This window comes from Eptesicus fuscus, chromosome 10 (genome assembly GCF_027574615.1).
Source record: "Eptesicus fuscus isolate TK198812 chromosome 10, DD_ASM_mEF_20220401, whole genome shotgun sequence".
NCBI classification, from domain to species: domain Eukaryota; kingdom Metazoa; phylum Chordata; class Mammalia; order Chiroptera; family Vespertilionidae; genus Eptesicus; species Eptesicus fuscus.
Window position 1 is genome coordinate 93,893,311 of NC_072482.1, and position 19,701 is coordinate 93,913,011.

Consider the following 19,701-nt stretch of genomic DNA (forward strand, 5'->3'; position numbering starts at 1 on the left):
CTCTTCGATCCTTGCCAATTTTATTTATTTAAAAAATATTTTTATTCATTTTAGAGAGAGTGGAAGGGAAAGGGAGAGAAAAACATCTATGTGAGAGAGAAACATCTATTGGTTGCCTCCTGCATGCACCCTGACTGGGGATCAAATCCACAACCTGGGTATGTGCCCTGACCGAGAATCGAACTGGTGACCCTTCGGTGCACAGGATGATGCTCAACCAACTAAGCCACACTACCAGGGCTATCTGATTGATTGACTGATTGATTGATTGATTATAGAGAGTGGAGGGTAGAGGAAGGGAGAGAGACAGAGAGAGAGACAGAGAGAGAGACATCGATTTATTGTTCTACTTATTTATGCATTAATTGGTTGCTTCTTGTATGTGCCCTCACCAGAGATCAAACCTGCAACCTTGGCCTATCAGTACAGTGCTCTAACCAACTGAGCTATCCAGCCAGGGTTGCCAGTTTTTTTGTTGGATTATTTGGTGTGTTTTTTTGTTGTTGAGTTACATAATTTAAATATATCTTTTGACAGTGCAGTATCTTCTGTGGGCAAATATGCATATTTGTTCAAGTACCCAGCAAACATACTTTGAGGGGCTGCTGTGTGGCTGGTGCTCTAAGCTCTAAGTGCTAGTATACAGGAATGTGACACAAGAGCTGGTCAAGATAATAAGCTGACATTAAGTCCCAGCCAAAGCTAGAGAGTATGATTTTAAAGTGAGTCAATGCTGTCCATGCCTTCCCTAGGGGCAGAAGGGGGTACAGGTTGCCTAAAATTAGAAATTGGAAAGAATAATGCAGCAGTAAGGCCAAAAAATATATAGAAGAAGATTTAAGAACTATTGGGGATGTTATGAAATCTGGGCAGGTAGGTAGATGCCTTATGACCTGGGACCGGGAAGGATGAGGTCATATAAAGCATGTTCAACAGGAAGTGATGGAAATAGGTTGGGATTTGTGGTTGGATAGAAATTCCTACTTTAGCAGTGAAGAAAACAAACCAGGAAGAGCTAAAGTGAAGTCAAGCTGAGGCCGTTATCAGGATGCCAGGGTGTGTGGAAACATGAGCATAGGTATTGGCGTCCCTGCACATTTGGGATTACGGAGAGGTCACCTTGTTGACAATGTGACCCTTCTGCCAGGGTATTGCATGGCTCATGGTAGGTGCTCAGCAATCCTCAGTGGATTGATGGGTGGACAGTTGTCGTCATGTGCTTTCTTTAGTTCTCTCTGTTGGTTGTATGAACCAGTAGGCTATGTGCCCTCTCGATCAGATCTCATACCAGTTTTCTCTCTGTAGCCTAACTGGACGACAAGTGGAGGATGGGAATTTTCACCTCTTTCGGAGTTAATAAGACAGTTGTGATTTTTGGAATGTTTGTGAATTGTAGTGCTGGAACCCAAGTACATGCCATGCAGCATTGTCCACTATTCTGTCTGACTCGGGGCACACCCTTCCAGGCAACATTCTGTCCCCTCTCCAGGGAATGTTCTTTCCTGCCATCTCAGCTTGGGAAAATCCATCCTCCTTAGGGCCAGGCTGTAAGTCTGTCCAACGGTCTTGATCCTTCTTCTCTATGAAAACCTTGGGGTCCTTACACCGCTGGCACATATTGCACTCTCCCGTCTGCTTGTTTTACTTTCCTGAAGTCCAACACTGTGTTTTCTTCATTTCCGTCATCTTCACTGTGCCTAGCATGTAACAGAGGCCTGCTGGTCTTAATCACTGCCGAAGTCCTCATCAGCTCTGACCTGAAAGAGCCATGGGTCCTGAGTTTCAACTGGCTGCGTTTGGGCATAAGAGGGGGCTTGGCTGGTCTTTCTTTGGAGAAAAGTATCTATTCAGTGTCTCAGCGTTTTAACAAATCAGTGATTCTTTTCTTCACTTGAAGGTTTGTTTCAACCATTGAAAAAATTGCCTCAATAATATAAAGTTAAATATATGCTATTAAAAATCAAATACAATATTAATTTTATATAGTACCAACTTTCTCTTTGCCTGGAATGATTCTAAAATCACGTTATCTGTGCTATGCTACTCATGGAGTCCAAAGGCGGGAACATTTTTATAGCAGGAAGGAAGTTGGGCAATTTATTGAACTGTTTATAAAAAGAATTTAATGCAGTTTAGATTGGATAATTTATTTCCAAGTTAATTAGATTGTAGGTTATTGCGTACAAAGCCGTTGCCAAGCACAGACTCGCGCAGCCTCGGCTTTAAAATTGATTCTCCTGATTTACTCATAATAGCTCTGCCTGTGGCTGAAGCTCTTACAAGGAAATATACTATAATTTATTTTCCTTCCCTTCCTACCTGTTGTAATTTAAAATCCTATAATTGATCTCATTCTCTCTTACCTGTGACCATCTATAAATAATGGCATAGCTGATCATTTGGCACAGGTTTTCAGAGTTAGCACTACTGACTGAAGCTTGCTGGCTGCAGTAATTTGGATCTGGGTTGTTAGTTGGTCAGTTTTGTTTTGTTTTAGCTTTATGAACTTTTTCTTGCATTAAAAGCAAGTGGGAGGAGTTACCTTATATTCTGTAAGGTTCAATCATTGATGTAAGGTATTTGGGTAAAAAATTAAGAGAGAAGGAAAAGAAGAAGGTAGGTGTGGAAACTGAAAAATCAAGTGAAAGATTGCATTTGTGCTCATAGACTTCTACACTCCTGAAGGAGAATCCTTTAGCAGAAGGATACTTGCCTCCTTCTGAGGATTAGCTCTACCTGTTCTCATGAAGCTGCATCGGTGTGCTTTCCTTTTTGTTGTAAATGGATGAGAAAGTCCTTCCCTGGTCTCTGCTTACATAACACAAAAGGGTGTGTTCTTCTAAAGCTCAGATTGGGGTGACTGAGTCCTGAGCTAGCTTGTATTTCACTTGGTTGGTGGCCAAATCATCGTAACTTAATATTCAGAACGTCCACGGCTCCAGCCAACATAGTCATTGGTGACCAGTCATCAGCTTAGTCCGTTTGAAGGTGAGCTATTCTAAATAGCTTTCCTGTTTAACACATTCTGTACAAACATTAAATACCCCTTCTGCGGGGCTGTTAAACATTTGAAGTGCATTTGCTCTTGAGCCAGTTTTCTCTCTTTTTGACCCTTTTTGTTTGTCGACTTTAATCCAGCTTGATCAGCTTAGCTTTATACGGAAAGGACACCCTGCTTTGTACTTCTCTTACATTTTTAGAAGACTTCATCCAACTCACTACTGTATACGAAAAAGTAATATAGTGAGGAAGCTTTCATTCCCATTGAAAAATGGACCAGTGAGTTCCCTCATCTCAGTCGGGCCTCTGCTGAAACAACCCCTGCTCTTTGTCTCGCCCTTATCCCAGTCTAGTTTTCTTCGCAGGACTTTCACCACCTGGCGCTACCCAGTCATCCGGGCAGATACTCAGTTATTGTCCCTCCCCTCCCACCTCAGAATGTGAGTGCCACGAGGGCGGGGATTTTATCTTACTCTCATACCTAGAGTCTGTCTGGCCCATTGTACACAAGTAACAGGTCTTTACTGAAAAACTGACTGGCAGCTCAGTAGCTGAATAAATGACTGGACAAATGCATGGCCTCTTGTATAGTGGCAGGAGGTAGGGTTCGGAGATACTTGGTGTGTCTTCGGATGCCCTAAGGGGTTGAAGCTGGCCCTTGACCTCACTGTTCCATCGTGTTGTGGCAGGAGAGTAACGAACCTGCACTCCTTTTAAATGGCTCAGCATTGGCAATGAGAGGGAATACAGACACTTGGGGGAAGTGGTATGTCTTTAAGATTAATCACAATTTTGGTACTAACAGAACCTCTGTCCTGACCTGCACTTGTGGGGATTGGTGATACCAAAGAAAATTGTTAGTGTATTTCTTATGTGTCGTCTGCACTGTCTTCAGCAGTGAGTAACCTTGCTCTGAATTAACAGGCCCCTCGATGGGCTCGTCCCTCAGTGTGGGATCTTCTTGTAAGGAGGCCCATCTTGGAGGTTTCTGGAAGCCCCAAACTTGAGTTCCAGGCTCCCTGGTCCTCCTCTGGTGCTGCAGCTGGCCTCTCTGTGATGGAAATGAAAGCTGAATTATCTTCAGCCCGCAGTTTGTTTTGAAGTTGAAACCTGGATTAGCTAACCCTGGGGGCTATTTTAAGCAAGTGTCTTCACATGCTCCTTTTATCTTGCTGTTGTCACTAAAGTGCTGTGAAAATTCTGTTCCTGTCTGTCATTCACGTTAAAGATCTGGTATCCCCACTTCTCATCCTTGAGCCCCTCAAGGCCTCATTAAATTGAACTCCATCTGCCTGGATCGGAACGAACAGGTTCTCTGGTTGCTTCTCCATCACAGCCCTTCGCCCCTCGCTTTCTTCCTTGGCTAATCTTCCTTAGGCGGCAACCGCAGCTCTGAGTGTTCTCAGCACAAGCAGTTTCTGCTTGCACATTTGGGTGCCAGCCTGCCTCTTCCAAGCAAGTGATGGCCACCAACCCCATACGAGGCCACCACAGGACCTGCGTCCTCCTTCCCCTCCCCCTTCCAGCTGGCTCTCCACTTCCTCTCAGACTCATCAGCTTGCGGTGGCTGAGGATAACAGTGACTTCACATGTGTGGGTTATGGCCTGTGAAAGGTCCCGGAGCACGTCAGCCTCTTGCACTCCTTTCATGCTCACAGCTCCCACTGACTCGGGAGAGAGTAGACTGGCAGGGTTATGTGGTAGCCTCCAGGCCACACAGCTCCTGCCCCAAATCCAGTGTCGATTTGTCCGTCAGGACAAAAGGGAAGGGCCATCTGGTCCCCTCCTCACCACCTGCCCAAGCCGTGGGAACTGGGCCACCAGTTATTTGGGGTCCAGATAGTCAGAGCTTTAGTAAGGAGTACGGGTTGCTGTACCCCAAGCCTATTACATCTTCTGGTAGAAATGTCGCTACATTAGGTTTTATGGCACTAAATTAAATGAGATAATATATGTTACAGGAACTTTGTAAAACGATTCCAGTACTCTATCTATACTCTGGCCTGAGGATCTAACTACTTTTCAGTGAAAGTACTGAATTTTCATAATACAGTATTGAGGATTCTCTGTTGTACTTTTTAAAACAAATACTCTCAAAACCTATTAAGTCCCTTTATTTTGCTTGAGATAACCATGCTTGAGCTTTCTTTGCTTACAAGAGTGAAAGCTTATGCGTGGTTGCCCTTCACTTCCTGGCAGCGCCCCATCATCTCCATCTGCTGGGGCCACCGGGACTCTCGGCTGCTGATGGCTTCGGGACCAGCCCTGTACGTGGTACGTGTGGAGCACCGGGTGTCTAGCCTGCAGCTGCTGTGCCAGCAGGCCATTGCCACTGCCCTGCGAGAAGACAAGGATGTCAGCAAGCTGACCCTGCCCCCTCGCCTCTGCTCCTACCTCTCCACTGCCTTCATCCCCACCATCAAGGTAGGGCCCTCCTCCCTCCCCCACCCACCTCCCTCCTCCTCCTCACCCTTGCAGAGAGGAGGGCAGAGACGGAAGATGGCTGAGAGTGCCGGAGCAGAGCACAGGAGTCAGGTCTGCCCCACAGGTCTGGGTGGGGAAGGTGTGTGGCTCTGCAGCGTTCCGCCACATCCTTCCACACGTGCGTCATCTTTAGTGTGTCCGCCAGAGATTGGCCTCCTGTGATGGACATCAGCTTTCTCATGGCAAAGGCAGTGCTCTGAGCTCGATGTCACCCTGAGATCAGCTGCCTTATTCATTCATGACTTCCTGGCAGATGCTGCCGTCATTCCCACTTGAGAAAGCAGGAAACACGTTCCTAAAAGTTGGTAACTTCCTCCATAGCTCCTTATGGGAAGGGTCAGGATTGAGCCAATCAGGGCTGAGGGCCTGCCATCCTCACCACTGTCTGAGGAGGAGCGGCCCCGCCCAGCACTCATCTGTGCTGATTGTAACCCGGAGACGGCTCTCTTTCCAGTGGTGTGTGTGGACTGTATCCGCCAGGTGCTGTTCAGGCCTGGGGTGCCCCCTAACTGTAGGTTTCTTTCTGCGCTCTCTTCTTTGTATTCTGTCTCTGCTTCCAAGTATTTGATTGACTTGTGGGTTACATTTTCCTGAAACACGAGAGTTTTAGAATCTGTTGTAATTTTTTTCTTTCAAGTTGCTTTGTAGCCTTGCTCCTGAACCTGTAAGTCTCAACCTGGCTGCATATTAGAATTACCTGGGGAGTTTTTATAAAATATACATGCCCAGGTCCACCCCCTAGTGCAGTGATGGCAAACCTATGACACGCGTGTCAGCACTGACACGCGTAGCCATTTCTGATGACACGCGGCCGCTGAGGCAGCCGCATGCTGAGGATGAAACATTTGCGAAATAATGTTTTTTCCTCAAAGTGACACACTACCCGAGTTATGCTCAGTTTTTTGGCGAAGTTTGACACACCAAGCTCAAAAGGTTGCCCATCACTGCCCTAGAGATAGCAGTTTCATTGTCTGAGGTGGGATCCTGGCTCAGGTGTGTGTTTTTAAAAGCTCCCAGCAGATTCTGACGTCCACCCAGAGTTACTAATCACCACTCCATGCCACATAATTAACCCCAATTGGGCCGCCAGGCAGTGTTCTCTCAGTCACCAGTGAGCCACACTCTCTCCCTTTTGTCTCTACTGCCTTCAGCCCCCCATTCCAGACCCTAACAACATGCGAGACTTTGTCAGCTACCCCTCGGCCGGCAACGAGCGTCTGCACTGCACCATGAAGCGCACGGAGGATGACCCAGAGGTGGGAGGCCCATGCTACACACTCTACCTGGAGTACCTGGGCGGGCTCGTGCCCATCCTCAAGGGGCGGCGTATCAGCAAGCTGCGGCCGGAGTTTGTCATCATGGACCCCCGGACGGATAGCAAATCAGGTGGGTTCCCTCGCCGAAGGGACTGACGCCTCGTTGTCAAGTGTGGCTCCTAACAGCCCATGCAAAGAGAATGCCCATTTGTGGAATGTGGGCTAGCGTGGAGCATCCTCGGAGCTATTCGCTTTCCAAATGCCCGTGGAAGTTCATGACTCTACACGTACTTTTTTTTTTTTTTAATATATTTTATTGAGTTTTTACAGAGAGGAAGAGAGAGGGATAGAGAGTCAGAAACATCGATGAGAGAGAAACATCAATCAGCTGCCTCCTGCACACCCCCTACTGGGGATGTGCCCACAACCAAGGTACATGCCCTTGACCGGAATCGAACCTGGGACCCTTGAGTCCGCAGGCCGACGCTCTATCCACTGAGCCAAACCGGTTTCGGCTACACGTATTTTTTCATGGGACTTTAACCACATGTTGAACTTCATGTGGCGGGGCTGTCAGTGAAGGGGACGCTGGCACAGGGCTCTGGAGTGATAGGTTCCTCTCCAGTGGGTAGTGTTCATTGAGGGCCTCAGTGTGCTATTGAGACAGCCTGCTCGTCATAGCGAGGTCTGTCCCTGCCCCACCTCACATGAAGGATAGGATTAAAATTCCCACACCTCCAGCTACTCTCATCTCCTGCCACAGGGATGCTCTGTTCCTCCCTGATCTACTGGGAACTGCTCTTCACCGATTACCAGGGAAAATTCCGTGCTCGTTCATAAAGATCTGGGGTGATGAACACGGCTGCCTTCCAGAACCCTTTCCTCTGTAGCTGCATGCTCAGCGGATGTGCTCACGGTGCTCCCTGCACACCTGTTCCTGCGACTCTGCTTTGTGAGCCTCTAGACAGGACTTCGTTCTTTTTGTTTGTACTGACTATTCCTGCCCAGTGTCCTCAGCCAGTGCCTGTTGAGGCCTGAGCACCCCGTCAGCAGTACCTGCCAGCTCAAACGTTCTGCCACCCCCTGACAGTAGACTACGCTCCACTGTCCTCTGTGCCTGTCCCCTGTCAGTGTGGCTGCTGAGATCCCAAGAGGCACACGGTAGTCTTGCTGGGGCTCTGTCTGCCCCCGAATTCTGAGGGCCTGCGGGGAGGAAACTGAGTCATCTCTGTATCCCCAGTGCCTGGCAAGCCCCTGACCTTGAAATAACAGGAGTTAAATGAGGTCTGTTGGCATTAGTTTCACACTGTTCTTTCCACGTCCTAACTCCCATTCATCCTCTCTCCCATAGACTGGCTTGTGCCCCTCGTTATGTCCCTGAAGCCACTGTGACCTGTGGTATGGCCAGAGCTATCCTAGAGGCACAGTGCAATGGCTTTTCAGCCTTGGCCTCACTTAACCACTCCAGTATTCAATTGGGGTGTTTTTTTCTTTTGATTCATGTGATGAACTAGTACCAAGAACAAGGAGAACTAGTAGAATAAATGGGGGCTGGTAGGGAGGCAAGCGAGAAGGAGGGGAGGAAGGAAGCAAAGTGACAAAACCAGAAGGGCTATGGGTGTGAATTTAGAAGAAAATGTGATTTTTAGGGGATGGAGGAAGAAAGGAGCCATTGATGATTAGAGGTGACCGAAGGAGGGAAGGAAGTGTTAAAGGCTGAACCAGCGCACTCACCACACCTTCTCATCTAGTGTCCTTGTTGGTAAGGGTCCTCCCATGTATACAGTTATGTGAAACCCACACTCACATTAGGTGCTGACGGGAACTGACATGAATAGCTTGCTTCTGTCCCAGGGTGCATATGTTCCCACTAAAACATAGGGCAGAGAAGCAGACGGGTGTGCTGCAGGGTGGACCGCCCAATACCTCCTCCTCCTCAGCTCACCCGCTCAGCTCACCCCACACACACCCTCACCCAGTTGTTAACAGTCCTATGGGGAAGGGATGTTTTATTTTTGTGATTAAAATAATGAAGACGTTGAAAAGCAAAGCACATCAGCAATACGTATTCAGTGCCAGCTTGTGCACTGTCCGTGTCTCCATTGTCGTGAAGAAATACCAGGTGTGTCTGCTCTCACACAGTGTTTAATCCCTCTTGGGGTGGTAAGACAGCCTAACAGTTGAAAAGTTCAATAAAAAAGTCAAGATTTAAATATCTCAGGGCAAGAATAGAAGACATGTCACAAGGCAGACTGTGACTAACGGCCCGCTGAATGGGACATGGAAACTGATTCAGAGGAGGGAAAGATTCCTGACTCCGGGAAGCCAGGAGGTTCTCATGAGGAGAAGCTGTTCAAGTCAAGCCTCCACATCACTGTTTCCCCACCTCCTGGGAGGCCCTGGGCCTGCCCCTTATGTCCCTTCAGCAGGGCTGTGGTGAGGCCTAGAAACCTGCAACGTAATGGGCACCCGGGTGACTGATGCTCTAACGATTGAGGTCCACTGTTGTCATTGTCCTCCAAGAAACTTAACAGCTATGTTCCTCAAAATTACAAGTGTGTATTTTTATAATAGATAGCATGAGTCCCAATTTTAAAAAAAAATATTTATTTTTTTTGCAAAAATCCACAAATTTTCAAAAGGAACCTTTAATCAGAGCTTGCTATGGACTGAATTATGTCCCCCGCAGATTGCATATGTTGAAGCCCTAACCCCCACGGTGACATGGCTTTTAGGGAGTAGTTAAGGATAAATGGAAGCCATAAGCATGGGTCCCCCTCCAGTAGGATTGGTGGCCTAGTAAGAAAAAGAAGAGAGATCTGTCTTTCCACACATACAATGAGGAAAGACCATGTGCAAACAGTATGAAGGCTGCTGCCTGCAAGCCAGGAAGAGAGCCCTCACCAGGACCTGACCATGCCAACACCTGGATCTCAGGCTTCCAGCCTCCTAAACTGTGAGAAATAAATTTCTGTGTGTAAGCCATCACAGTTATGGCAGCCTGAGCAAGCTAAGACAGGATTTTAAATATTGAAGTTGTTAAAACTGCATTTAAAGATTTTTTTAAATTATATATCTGATTCAGTTGCATATTTTGAAAAGCCTTCAATTCAAATGAAATAAGCATATTTTTGAAAACTGATAAAACTGGAATGTGAAGCCTCAGATAGTTCAAACTTTGGTTCTCAAAGAGCAATCCCAACTTATATTTTTCTACAACGCGGATGTTTGCTCCAGAATTTCCACAATAAATTGACGATACCACCCCTGTAGAACTAAGAGGTACATCCGGCCAACCAGCCCTGGCCTCCCAGCTTGTGGATCTGTGTGGTGACTGGATCTCTCGTTGTGCTGATGATCAGTGGCAGACAGGTGGGCTCAGGGCACGTGCTCAGAGAGCACACAACCCCTTTAAATCCATGCAGAGGTCCCCACTGTGCTCCTAGATGAAAGGTGTCCACAGCCTGGTGTGCTCAGGGGAACCCCTGGGAGCTTTAGCATCGCCGGTGCCACCGCACACCCCAAGGTTCTGCTGCAGTTGTCTTGGATGCACAGGCAGCAGAACCAAGGTCCCATTTTCTGTCCGGCAGTGTTTATTGTCCCTGGGGCTGTTTTCGTCTCTGTGGTTACAGCAGGAGGCAGGACAGGCAACTCCTTCCCTCATGGACTTGATACACTAGTTGAGGAGACAACCCAAAAATTAGTGGGGAATGCTTTGGCCACCCCCCACTCAAATTCCTGGGTTGAAATCCTAACACCCAGTGTGACCAGATTAGGGGGTGGGGCCTCTAGGAAGTGATTAGGTCATGAGGGTGAGCCTTTATGATCCCAAGGTTAGTGCTTTATAATAGAGGCTCCAGAAAGGTCCCCAGCCCCTTCGCCAAGTAAGGACACAGCAAGAAGCAGCCTGCAGCCTAGAGAGGGCCGTGACCAGAACCCAACCATGCAGCACCTGATCTCATACTTCACCTCCAAACCGTGGGAAGTAAGTTCTGTTGTTTATAAGCTACCCCATATGTGGCGTTTTGTTATAGCAGCCTGAACGAGCTATGACGTGAGTAATGGAAAAAAGTAATGGTATAGCATGTAGCATTTGCGAAGTCCTGGCATTAGCAAGAAGGTCAGGGGTTGAGTGGACTATGCCTTACTGAATTTCAAGTCAGTGGACCAGCTCTGCTGTGGACACGTGGAAGCAGTCTGCGGCCTTACATGAGTGTTTGAATTGTAGCCACGCTTCCTCTGATCCAGTGACTCCTAAATTAAATAGGGAAGAACTGCTCAGGGCACGGGAATGAAGTCTTTTTACTTGATCGAACTCAAAGGCATACCACTGTAGCTTGCTGGGGTCGCGAGTTGTGCCTTCTGACTCAGTAAGCGGTTTAAGAAGGGCTGATGCAGGCACACAGACTGGGCATCAGCCAGCCTCCTTCCACATTGTGTGCCAAGCTGTGCTGCTCTGCCTCCAGGGGCCTCAGAGAGGCCTGTTCACAGGTGTCGCCGCCATATGTTCAGAAATTTAGAGGTTGGATTGGATTACAAACTCATCCTTTCCCATGTAAACAGTCCTTTCAAATGGTAAAATCATTCTCTTCCTATAAGTTATTTCAGTATGATTGAATCATTTGGCTTTTTTATTACTTGGTAAGGTTTTTGGAGCCTTGCGGGAATGAGGTTTTAGTCAGCAAAACAGTGATTTTTGAAGAATGGGGAACTTCCAGTGAGAGCAGCCCTGGGGTGGGGGGATTTGGGTAGTAAAGGGAAATGGGGTGTGTGAGGAAGGAGCAAAGGAGAAGGGATTTCGAGGAGGATATCAGACATGAGCTTCATCTACTTAGCAGTTTTGTGATGGCCCCACCTCTGTGCATTTCACCTTCTGCCTTGGGGCCTCCAATCTTCTGCCTGGTGGCCAGTTTGCAGAGTTATCCTGAGTGGCTTCTATACAGGTACCCTCAGTGGACCCCTGAAAGTCCGACTGCACAGGCTTCCCTGCAGCCATTGCAAACAGCTCCACCAGTGGGACAGCCAGGCCCCGACAGGCAACCTGGGGGCAAGGCCAGCAGACTGTTCTACAAGCCAGACATGGCGGCTCCGTCAGGTCTCCTTTCTAGAGAGCAGGCCTGGACCCAACAAGGGCCTTCCCAGATCCCAGGTCAGAAATAGGTTTGGGGGGGAGTCCAAGAGTCAGCAAGACCCTCACTCGGCTCTGGGCAGCCCACAAGTCTCTGATACCTGGTGTGTCATAAGGACAACAGTGAAGCCATTTTGGTCTCAGCTGTTGGCACAGTAAAGTACTGGACTATGCTGTACATTTCAGGGCATTAAAATACTGTGCCCATTTGATAAATGTAGAAGTAATTGCCTACTTTTGCTTAGAAAATATCTGCACTAATAAAAGAGTAAGATTCAAATTGACCATACCTTCGTGACACCCACCAGCCAATCAGGAGTGAGTACGCAAATTAACCCAACAAAGATGGCAGGTTATTTTACATATGCGGTGCCAAGTGGCTGGGGGCGTTCTGCACTGCCCCAGCCCTCCAGGCCTCTGGGCAGCGTGGGAAGGCAGAAAGGCGGCCCTGGGCCCTAGTGGAAAGGTGGCTCTGGCTGGAGCTAAGGCGGTGCCAGCAGCCAGGGGAAGGAAGGCCCATTCTTGCATGAATCTTCGTACATCAGGTCTCTAGTAATAGCATAAAAATGTAAAAGACAGCAGTACTCCGCTTTCTATTTCACTCTCTAGACTTAAAATGATGGCCTGTCCTTTAGTTTCTAGTAATGATCATTGTTAGGGTATAATGTCACTTCCCTTACACTTGCTGGTTGGTGTCTTACCAGATGAAATCTATGGGAACAGCTTGATTTCTACCATGATCGACAGCTGCAACTGCTCGGACTCCAGTGACATCGAACTAAGTGATGACTGGGCTGCCAAGAAATCTCCCAAAATCTCCCAAGCAAGCAAATCACCCAAACTCCCAAGGTAATCTCCTCTTCAGGGTGTTCGCCCCTTTTCTATGTCCCTGGAGGTGTATGTGTTATGCCTGTAGCAGAATCCCATTGAAACCCACACCAGGAGAGCTCAGAGACACCTGCACCCCCACATTCATCCGAAAGGTCGGCCTGCACTGGCTACAACTTCCCTTCTTTCTTCGGGGCAAAAAAAGACACCCAGTGGGAAGTTGGCTAAACCCCAGGGCTTCTTGGGGGTCAGTGCTGGTGGTGGGTGGCACAGGGTGGCCAGAGCCCCCAGGCATACAGTTTGAGAAAGTTAGGAAAAGGTGTTACAGTGTAGGTAATGTGTTGAAAAGATTGTCAGATTCAATGCCTATGATGCTGTAATTAGAGGGAAATAGTAAACAAACAAAAACTTTAGACCCTACGGTTTATTTTAAAAATCGAAACGAGCTGTAAGAGTAGATGGAAGGGCCCTGGTGAGAAGCATCACCTTTCTCATCCTGGCGCCACTACCCGTGGGCTGTGTAGATGTACAAATCCTGACTGGATACTCGTGTCATTCTCTGTAGAAGTTCATGGGCAGACCACATCTGCACTAAGATAGAGCCCTTCTAGCTTAAAATTCTGTGATGCCGTGCAAGATTAAAGTACAGTTTGCATGCAGATACATACCTGCCCAGATCTGAGACACATAACTCATTGTGCAGCTGGTTAAGGCAGTGTGTCACCACCCTGGTGAAGTTAAAGGACATTCCATCATCGCGAACGCTCCCTGTACAGCCTCCCATTCGATCCCCACTCTCTAGAATAATCACTGTTCTGACTTCTGTCACCATACACTAGTTTTGCTGCTTCTTGACCTTCACATAAATGGAACCAAACAATACGTACTCTTCTATTTGACTCCTTTTCTCAGTATAATGATTTTGAGATTCACTTATGTTGTTGTGTCTAGCAATAGTTTTTTTGTGCTGTGGAATTCCACTATAATGAATAGACTACAATTTGTTTACTTCGTTTACGAAGTCATGGGTTTTGGTAGTTTACAGTTTGGGGCTATACTGAATGAAACCATTATAGACCTTCTTGTACACGTCTCTTTGTGGACAGCTGCATGCGTTCATCTGAGGCGTGTGCTTAGAAGGGAAGTTGCAGTGCCTTGGGGTAGCTGCGTGTTTAACTGCACTGGAAACTGCCAAACAGTCTTCCGGGGTCTGTACTATTGTGAGTTCCACCAGCAAAGTGTGAGAGTGCAGCTGCTTTCCTTCTCACCTGCAATTGTATCGCCGTTTTTAAAAATAGTTTTACCCTTTCTGGGTGGGGGAGGGGAGTGCAGTGGGATCTCATTGTAGTGTAATGATTGATGATGCTAAAAGGCTCTTTACATGTTTATTGGCCATTTGAGCATCTTCCTTTGTGAAGTGTCTGTTCAAGTCTTTGGCCCATTTTTTATTGCATTGTTTTGCTTTTTTTGAGTTGTAAGATTCTTTATGTATCCTGGCTATGATTCCTTGTCAGACATGTGCACTGTCATGTAGTCTAATACACATAGGAATGTCTTCCATTGTGGCGGGTCTTTCTTTGCCCTGGTTCGGAGATCTGGGTTCGCTGTGAGGGCGAGACACGCTTCCGTTCTCTTCCAGAACCTTTGTAGTGTTAGCTCTCACGTGCATCTGAGGTTAATTCTGGTGCATAGTGTGTTAGAGGTCAGTGTTCACTTTCCCCATAGAGATATCCAGTTGCTTCAGCAATCGGGTTGATTATATTTTTCATCTTTGTTCTAAGCTTGTTAAAATTATATAAATAAAATTATGAACTTTACTACACTTCTATAGTGTTTTGGGTTTTCTTGTAACTTAAGCAGAGAGGACATTTAACAAAAAGTAACTAAATCCTTCACCTATAAAGGACCTTTTAGATTTCTGGATGTTGTCATGCCCATAGTTCGTCCTCCTTCCTTCCGTCTTTCCCTGCGTTGAGTCCCCTACATGCAGCAGGCTAATCACCCCACACAGGCTTTCACCAGCTCAGTCCCCGTGCTCCCATTCTGTGGAGTGCTGGTGTGTTATCAGGCTCAGTAGTAATGGGAGGCGTAGGCTTTTCTTTATTAGAAGGTCATCAACCTCGCCACGTTCATTCTTATGACACTCTCTTTGGGTTAGACTGGCAGACCACAGATGGAACATAGAATCAAAAGGCTGCAGACAGGGGCAAAGGATGGGGAGTTCATGGGACCTCAAAGGCGAAGTGTCCTACAATCAGAAACATGAATCTCATTTGCTTGGGGAGGGGGCAGAATTGGGGCTTGAGCTTGTTGTGTGGGAGTGAATCCTGGGGTGGATGATTGTAAAGGAATGATCAGAAATAAAGACAATTTCAAAGGCAAAAAAAAAAAAGGCTGCAGAGTCCTGGCTGATTTGGCTAGTGGATAGAGCATCCACCCACAGACTGAAGGGTCTTGGGTTTGATTCCAGCCAAGGGTACATACCTCGGTTGCAGGCTTCATCCCCAGCCCCAGGTTAGGGCGCATGAGGGAGGCAACCAATCGATGTGTCTCTCTAACACTGACCTTTCTCTCTCTCCCTCTCCCCTTCCTTTCCCCTCTCTCTAAAAATCAATGGAAAAAATATCCTCCAATGAGGATTAACAAAACAAAAAAAAGGGAGGGGGGCTTCAGAAAAACTTGGATTCCACTGAAATACTTAATTTAAATATTGCAGGCCTGCAATGCTAGGTCTATTGAAATCCAGTGTTGTACTAGGAATTGTAAAATGATGTAGCCATAAGGTGAGAAGTGACTCTTCCCACCTGCCATTTCCCTCGAGACTGGTTTTGCAAACCCCTGGCAGAAGATGTGGACATTTCTAAATTTACCCTAAGTCAGTAGAAAGTGAAAGATAGTTAATTCTCTGTGATTCCTTACAAATGAATTGCTTGATCTAATCTCACTATCTTTTAAAATATGGATTATTCAGTATATAATTCTGTCCTCCTTTTCTCCTGTTCATGAAGCAAACACAGGGGAGGGCCTCGGTTAAATCACGGGGCCTGGCTCCTAAGAATGTGGCACCATGGGTGACTGCTGGAAGGTGAAGGGGCCTGCCAGGAGTGTGGGTGCCTTTCGGCAGGGTGGCACACGCCTCCCATGCTGTGGGCGCCTCACCCTCCCGCCTTGCCTCTGCAGGATCAACATCGAGGCTCGGAAGTCCCCCAAGTTGTCCCGGGCTGCTCCGGAGATGTCCAGGTCCCCTCGGCTGCCCATGCGCAAGCCCTCCATTGGCTCGCCCAGCCTGACGCGAAGAGAGTTTCCCTTTGAAGACATCACTCAGGTAGTGTCTGGGTCCCGGGTTGGTCACTGTGCCTGATGCGCCACAGCTCTTCCCCTCCCCAGCGTGGGCTCGGTGATGGCCAGGCCCTCACTACCCCCGCCCCATGCCTGTCCCTACGACTCCAGGCACCAGTTTAGATCATTAGAGCCCTGTGTGTCCTCCTCACCACCCCTGCCCTCAGGCAGGCCCATTACTTCTGCTCCACATCCCACAGGGCGTCCTTGCAACCTTAGACGCCTCCTCCTCCCCCCGCAGGTGACACAGCCACACCTGCCTCTTCCCGCCTCTGTGCCTTTGCTCTGCCTTGGCCGCTGGAAGCCTGCACACTTCCAGACCAACTTCCCCTCCTCGGGAAGGCTTTCCCCGCCTGGCTCAGCCACAGCAACTGCAGAGCCTCAAGTTTAGAACTCCCTTGTCACGTTTCCCAGTGACTTCCTCGTGTGCAAACCATCCCGGGCCCTCTCGTCACAGGGCATAGGCTCTTAGGGGAGCTGTGTTGTATACAGTTCGTTGCCTTCGGATACACACACATGCAAGGCATGGCTAGGCACAGAGATGACTTTTAATTTTTTTAACTTCATTGACTGAGAAAACAGATCATGGGATAGTTTCAGAAAGGTGTCAGGGCAGCTGATGTTTTTAGGAGAAACATCAAAGATAAAAATGGATTCAGAGCCCGATAACGTCTCTAGTTCAGTGACTGCGGGAAAGGAGAGGTGAAGGTGAATGTGCCCGAATGGCCTGTGGTCCGCGCACACGTGGGCACACTGGGACCCGCCTGCCTCCCGCTGAGTGCAGCTGGTGAGCCCCGTTTGAACAGGCGGGCCGGCTGCGTTGGCCTCTGCTCTCCACAGTGGTGGGCGAAGTGGGGGTGATGTTTCATGGGAGCACCTGTGGCTTTCTAAGCAGTAAGTGTTAGCATTCTTATTAATAGGAAATACGGCAACAGATAGTAAGTTTCTTCCCCTCTTTTCTTCCACAGCACAACTATCTTGCTCAGGTCACGTCTAATATCTGGGGAACCAAGTTTAAGATTGTGGGCTTGGCTGCTTTCCTGCCAACCAACCTCGGTGCAGGTAAAACATGTCCTGATTTTGGCCCGCTGTCCTCGTTGAAACTCAGACTGAAAAAAACAATGTCAATTTTTGGCCTAAAGTAGAAAATGAGCTCACATGACATCGAAAGATTAGCATGCATTTTACTCCAATCTTTGACTCCAGCTATTATGATGTCACAAAAAAATCAGAATAATCACTCAGATTAGTTTTTTGCCAGTGGTGCTTTCATTTTTTAAAATATCATCCCTGCCCTGGCTGGTGTCCTCAGTGGTTAGAGCGCCGGCCTGTATTCCAAAGGATCTCAGGTTCGATTCCCAGTTAAGGACAAGTACCTGGGTTGCAGGTTCGATCCCTGCCCTCCATCAGGGTACATGAGGGAGGCAACCAATCAATGTGTCTCTCTCACATGGATGTTTCTCTCCCTCTCTCCCTCTCCCTCTCCCCCTACCTCCCACCCTTCCTTCCACTCTCTCTGAAAAATCAATGGGAAAAATATTCTCTGGTGAGGATTAACAACAAAACCATCCCTAACTTATAAAAGTGACAGAAATAGCTGAAGTCTCTATCAAAGATCTCAGATTTTTTATAGATTTCCGGTTTTTTTATTTCTGGCCTTTCACTGTGGGCAGGTTTTGGTACCGGTATCTTTAGGTCCTTGAAGGAAGCATTAGACTATAAGAAGAAGCTAGCTGACTGTGAGCACAACTTAGTGGTGAATCTTCGTAGATGTCATTTCTAAGTAACAAGTCAATATCCTTTCATGAGAGGAACACGTGAATAACCCTGTAATGACCACTGGATGGAAAGTCATCTCAGCCAGTGCCAGTCCACGCACCAGCCTTACAAAGGAACTTCAGAAAGAAGGCTTGCTGTGCCATGGGAATGCTGGCCAGTCAGCCACCAGGCCATGACAGGTGATAGCTGTAGAAGCGGAACAAAAGGGAAAATGAACAATGGTGGTGAACAGTAACTCACAGGAAAGAGAATTAAACATAAAGTTGACAGGCAATTTCATCCTGATTTTAACCACTGATTCATTATTTTTTTTAAATATATTGATTTGAGAGAGAGAAACATCGATTTGTTGCTCCACCCATCCATGCATTTACTGGTTGACTCTGGTATGTGCCCTGACACGGGATTGAACCCCCAACCTTGGCATTATCAGGATGATGCTCCCCACCTGGCCAGGGCCAGATTCATTATTTTTTAACTTACTTTGTCTCCTCTAAATATTTTAGTTGTGATTTGGCTTTCTCCTAAATATCCCTGTTAATTAAATTAATCTTAGTGTTTAAAGAAACCATGTGGAAGTTCCTGATAAATCTCTATACTGATCATAAAATTGGAAGTTATTAAGACAAGAACCCAGTCCTGAATAGAGGCAGCATTTTATTTCTGCCTGATGCACGTCTCCCCTTATCATCTCATAGCTGCTCTCACACAGCTGCGTGGTTGCCCACGATTGTCCTGAGCTTGGCAGTCTGGTTATCACAACTGTTTTCACTAAATCATCTTTCCGTTTACAAGGAAGCTTTTTAAAAATATCTGTCATACCCCAGCTCACTCCAAAAAAGGAATTTAAGTCTAAGGTAGGTTTGTAACATTCTAAACGTGTGGTTCCATAGACAGACCATTGACCAAGTGGTTGGGCTAGACCAAAAATTCGAACCCAGACTGCGGCTGAGGTGCTGGTCGTGCCCCAGGAGAGAGGGAGCGCTGCTGTCAGACGGGCCTGCGCGTGCAGACGGTCTTCGGGTGGCAGGAACCCCCTCCCCGCCCTTCTCTGGCTGTGACCCTGTTGGTCCTTGGCTGTCGTCCTTATGTCTCTACTGACCGTCTCCGCTCCTCCCACCAGTAATCTACAAAACCAGCCTCCTGCACCTCCAGCCGCGGCAGATGACCATCTATCTCCCGGAGGTCCGGAAGGTTTCCCTGGACTACGTGAACCTGCCTGTCTTCAACCCCAATGTGTTCAGTGAAGACGAAGATGACTTACCAGGTGTGCTCACACGACACCTCGTTGTCGGGGGCCCCCCTCAGTGGGTTGTGGCAGGACAGGGGTTGTTGCCTCACAACCTCCATGGGAGCTTCTCGGGTAGAATCTGAAAGCGGCCCCTTACTGGGAGGCAGAGCGAGACCGTAGACAGAGGCAGGCCACTCCAGATGGGCCGGTGGCCGTTGCAATGAGCGAAGGAACTTACGCGGCTTACCTTGGGCGGCTGTAAGACTGGCAGATTCCGCACCCACTGCCAGAATCTTAAAAGTTTATGGAGAGGCCCTAATGGGTCCGTCACATACACCATCCAGCATACTCATTTTCAAATATCTATAGTGCTTCCTACTGGGAGATCTTATTTTGATTAATAGATTATAATGATTTCTAATTAGCCTGCCAATTATTTGTATGTAACTATTCTCAAAAAAACCCACCTTCACTTTTATAAATGCTGTAGAGACTCCTCTACGTGTGTCCAAGCAGGTTCCGAAAGTCTGGTTTCTGAGCCAGAAGGGACCCCACATTCTCCGGATCTGGTCGTTCTCCAACAGGGGGCGCTGGCACCCCCACCTCGGCTCTGACGTTGGGGAATGGTTGCCCTTCCCTCAGCCCAGGTTTTTACT

The 19,701-nt window shown here is 47.7% G+C and overlaps 1 protein-coding gene across 5 annotated transcripts in view; it reads left to right on the forward strand.

Moving 5' to 3' along the window:
- Nucleotides 1-19,701, forward strand: part of TULP4 (TUB like protein 4) — a 145,299-nt gene that overhangs the window by 117,686 nt on the left and 7,912 nt on the right. For all 5 annotated transcript variants that reach the window (XM_008154666.3, XM_054721729.1, XM_054721726.1 and 2 more), the window contains 6 exons: nt 5,200-5,424; nt 6,636-6,870; nt 12,573-12,717; nt 15,877-16,021; nt 17,004-17,097; nt 18,938-19,081. In XM_008154666.3, the coding sequence (XP_008152888.2) occupies nt 5,200-5,424; nt 6,636-6,870; nt 12,573-12,717; nt 15,877-16,021; nt 17,004-17,097; nt 18,938-19,081 (988 nt within the window). The remainder of the gene's footprint in view (nt 1-5,199; nt 5,425-6,635; nt 6,871-12,572; nt 12,718-15,876; nt 16,022-17,003; nt 17,098-18,937; nt 19,082-19,701) is intronic.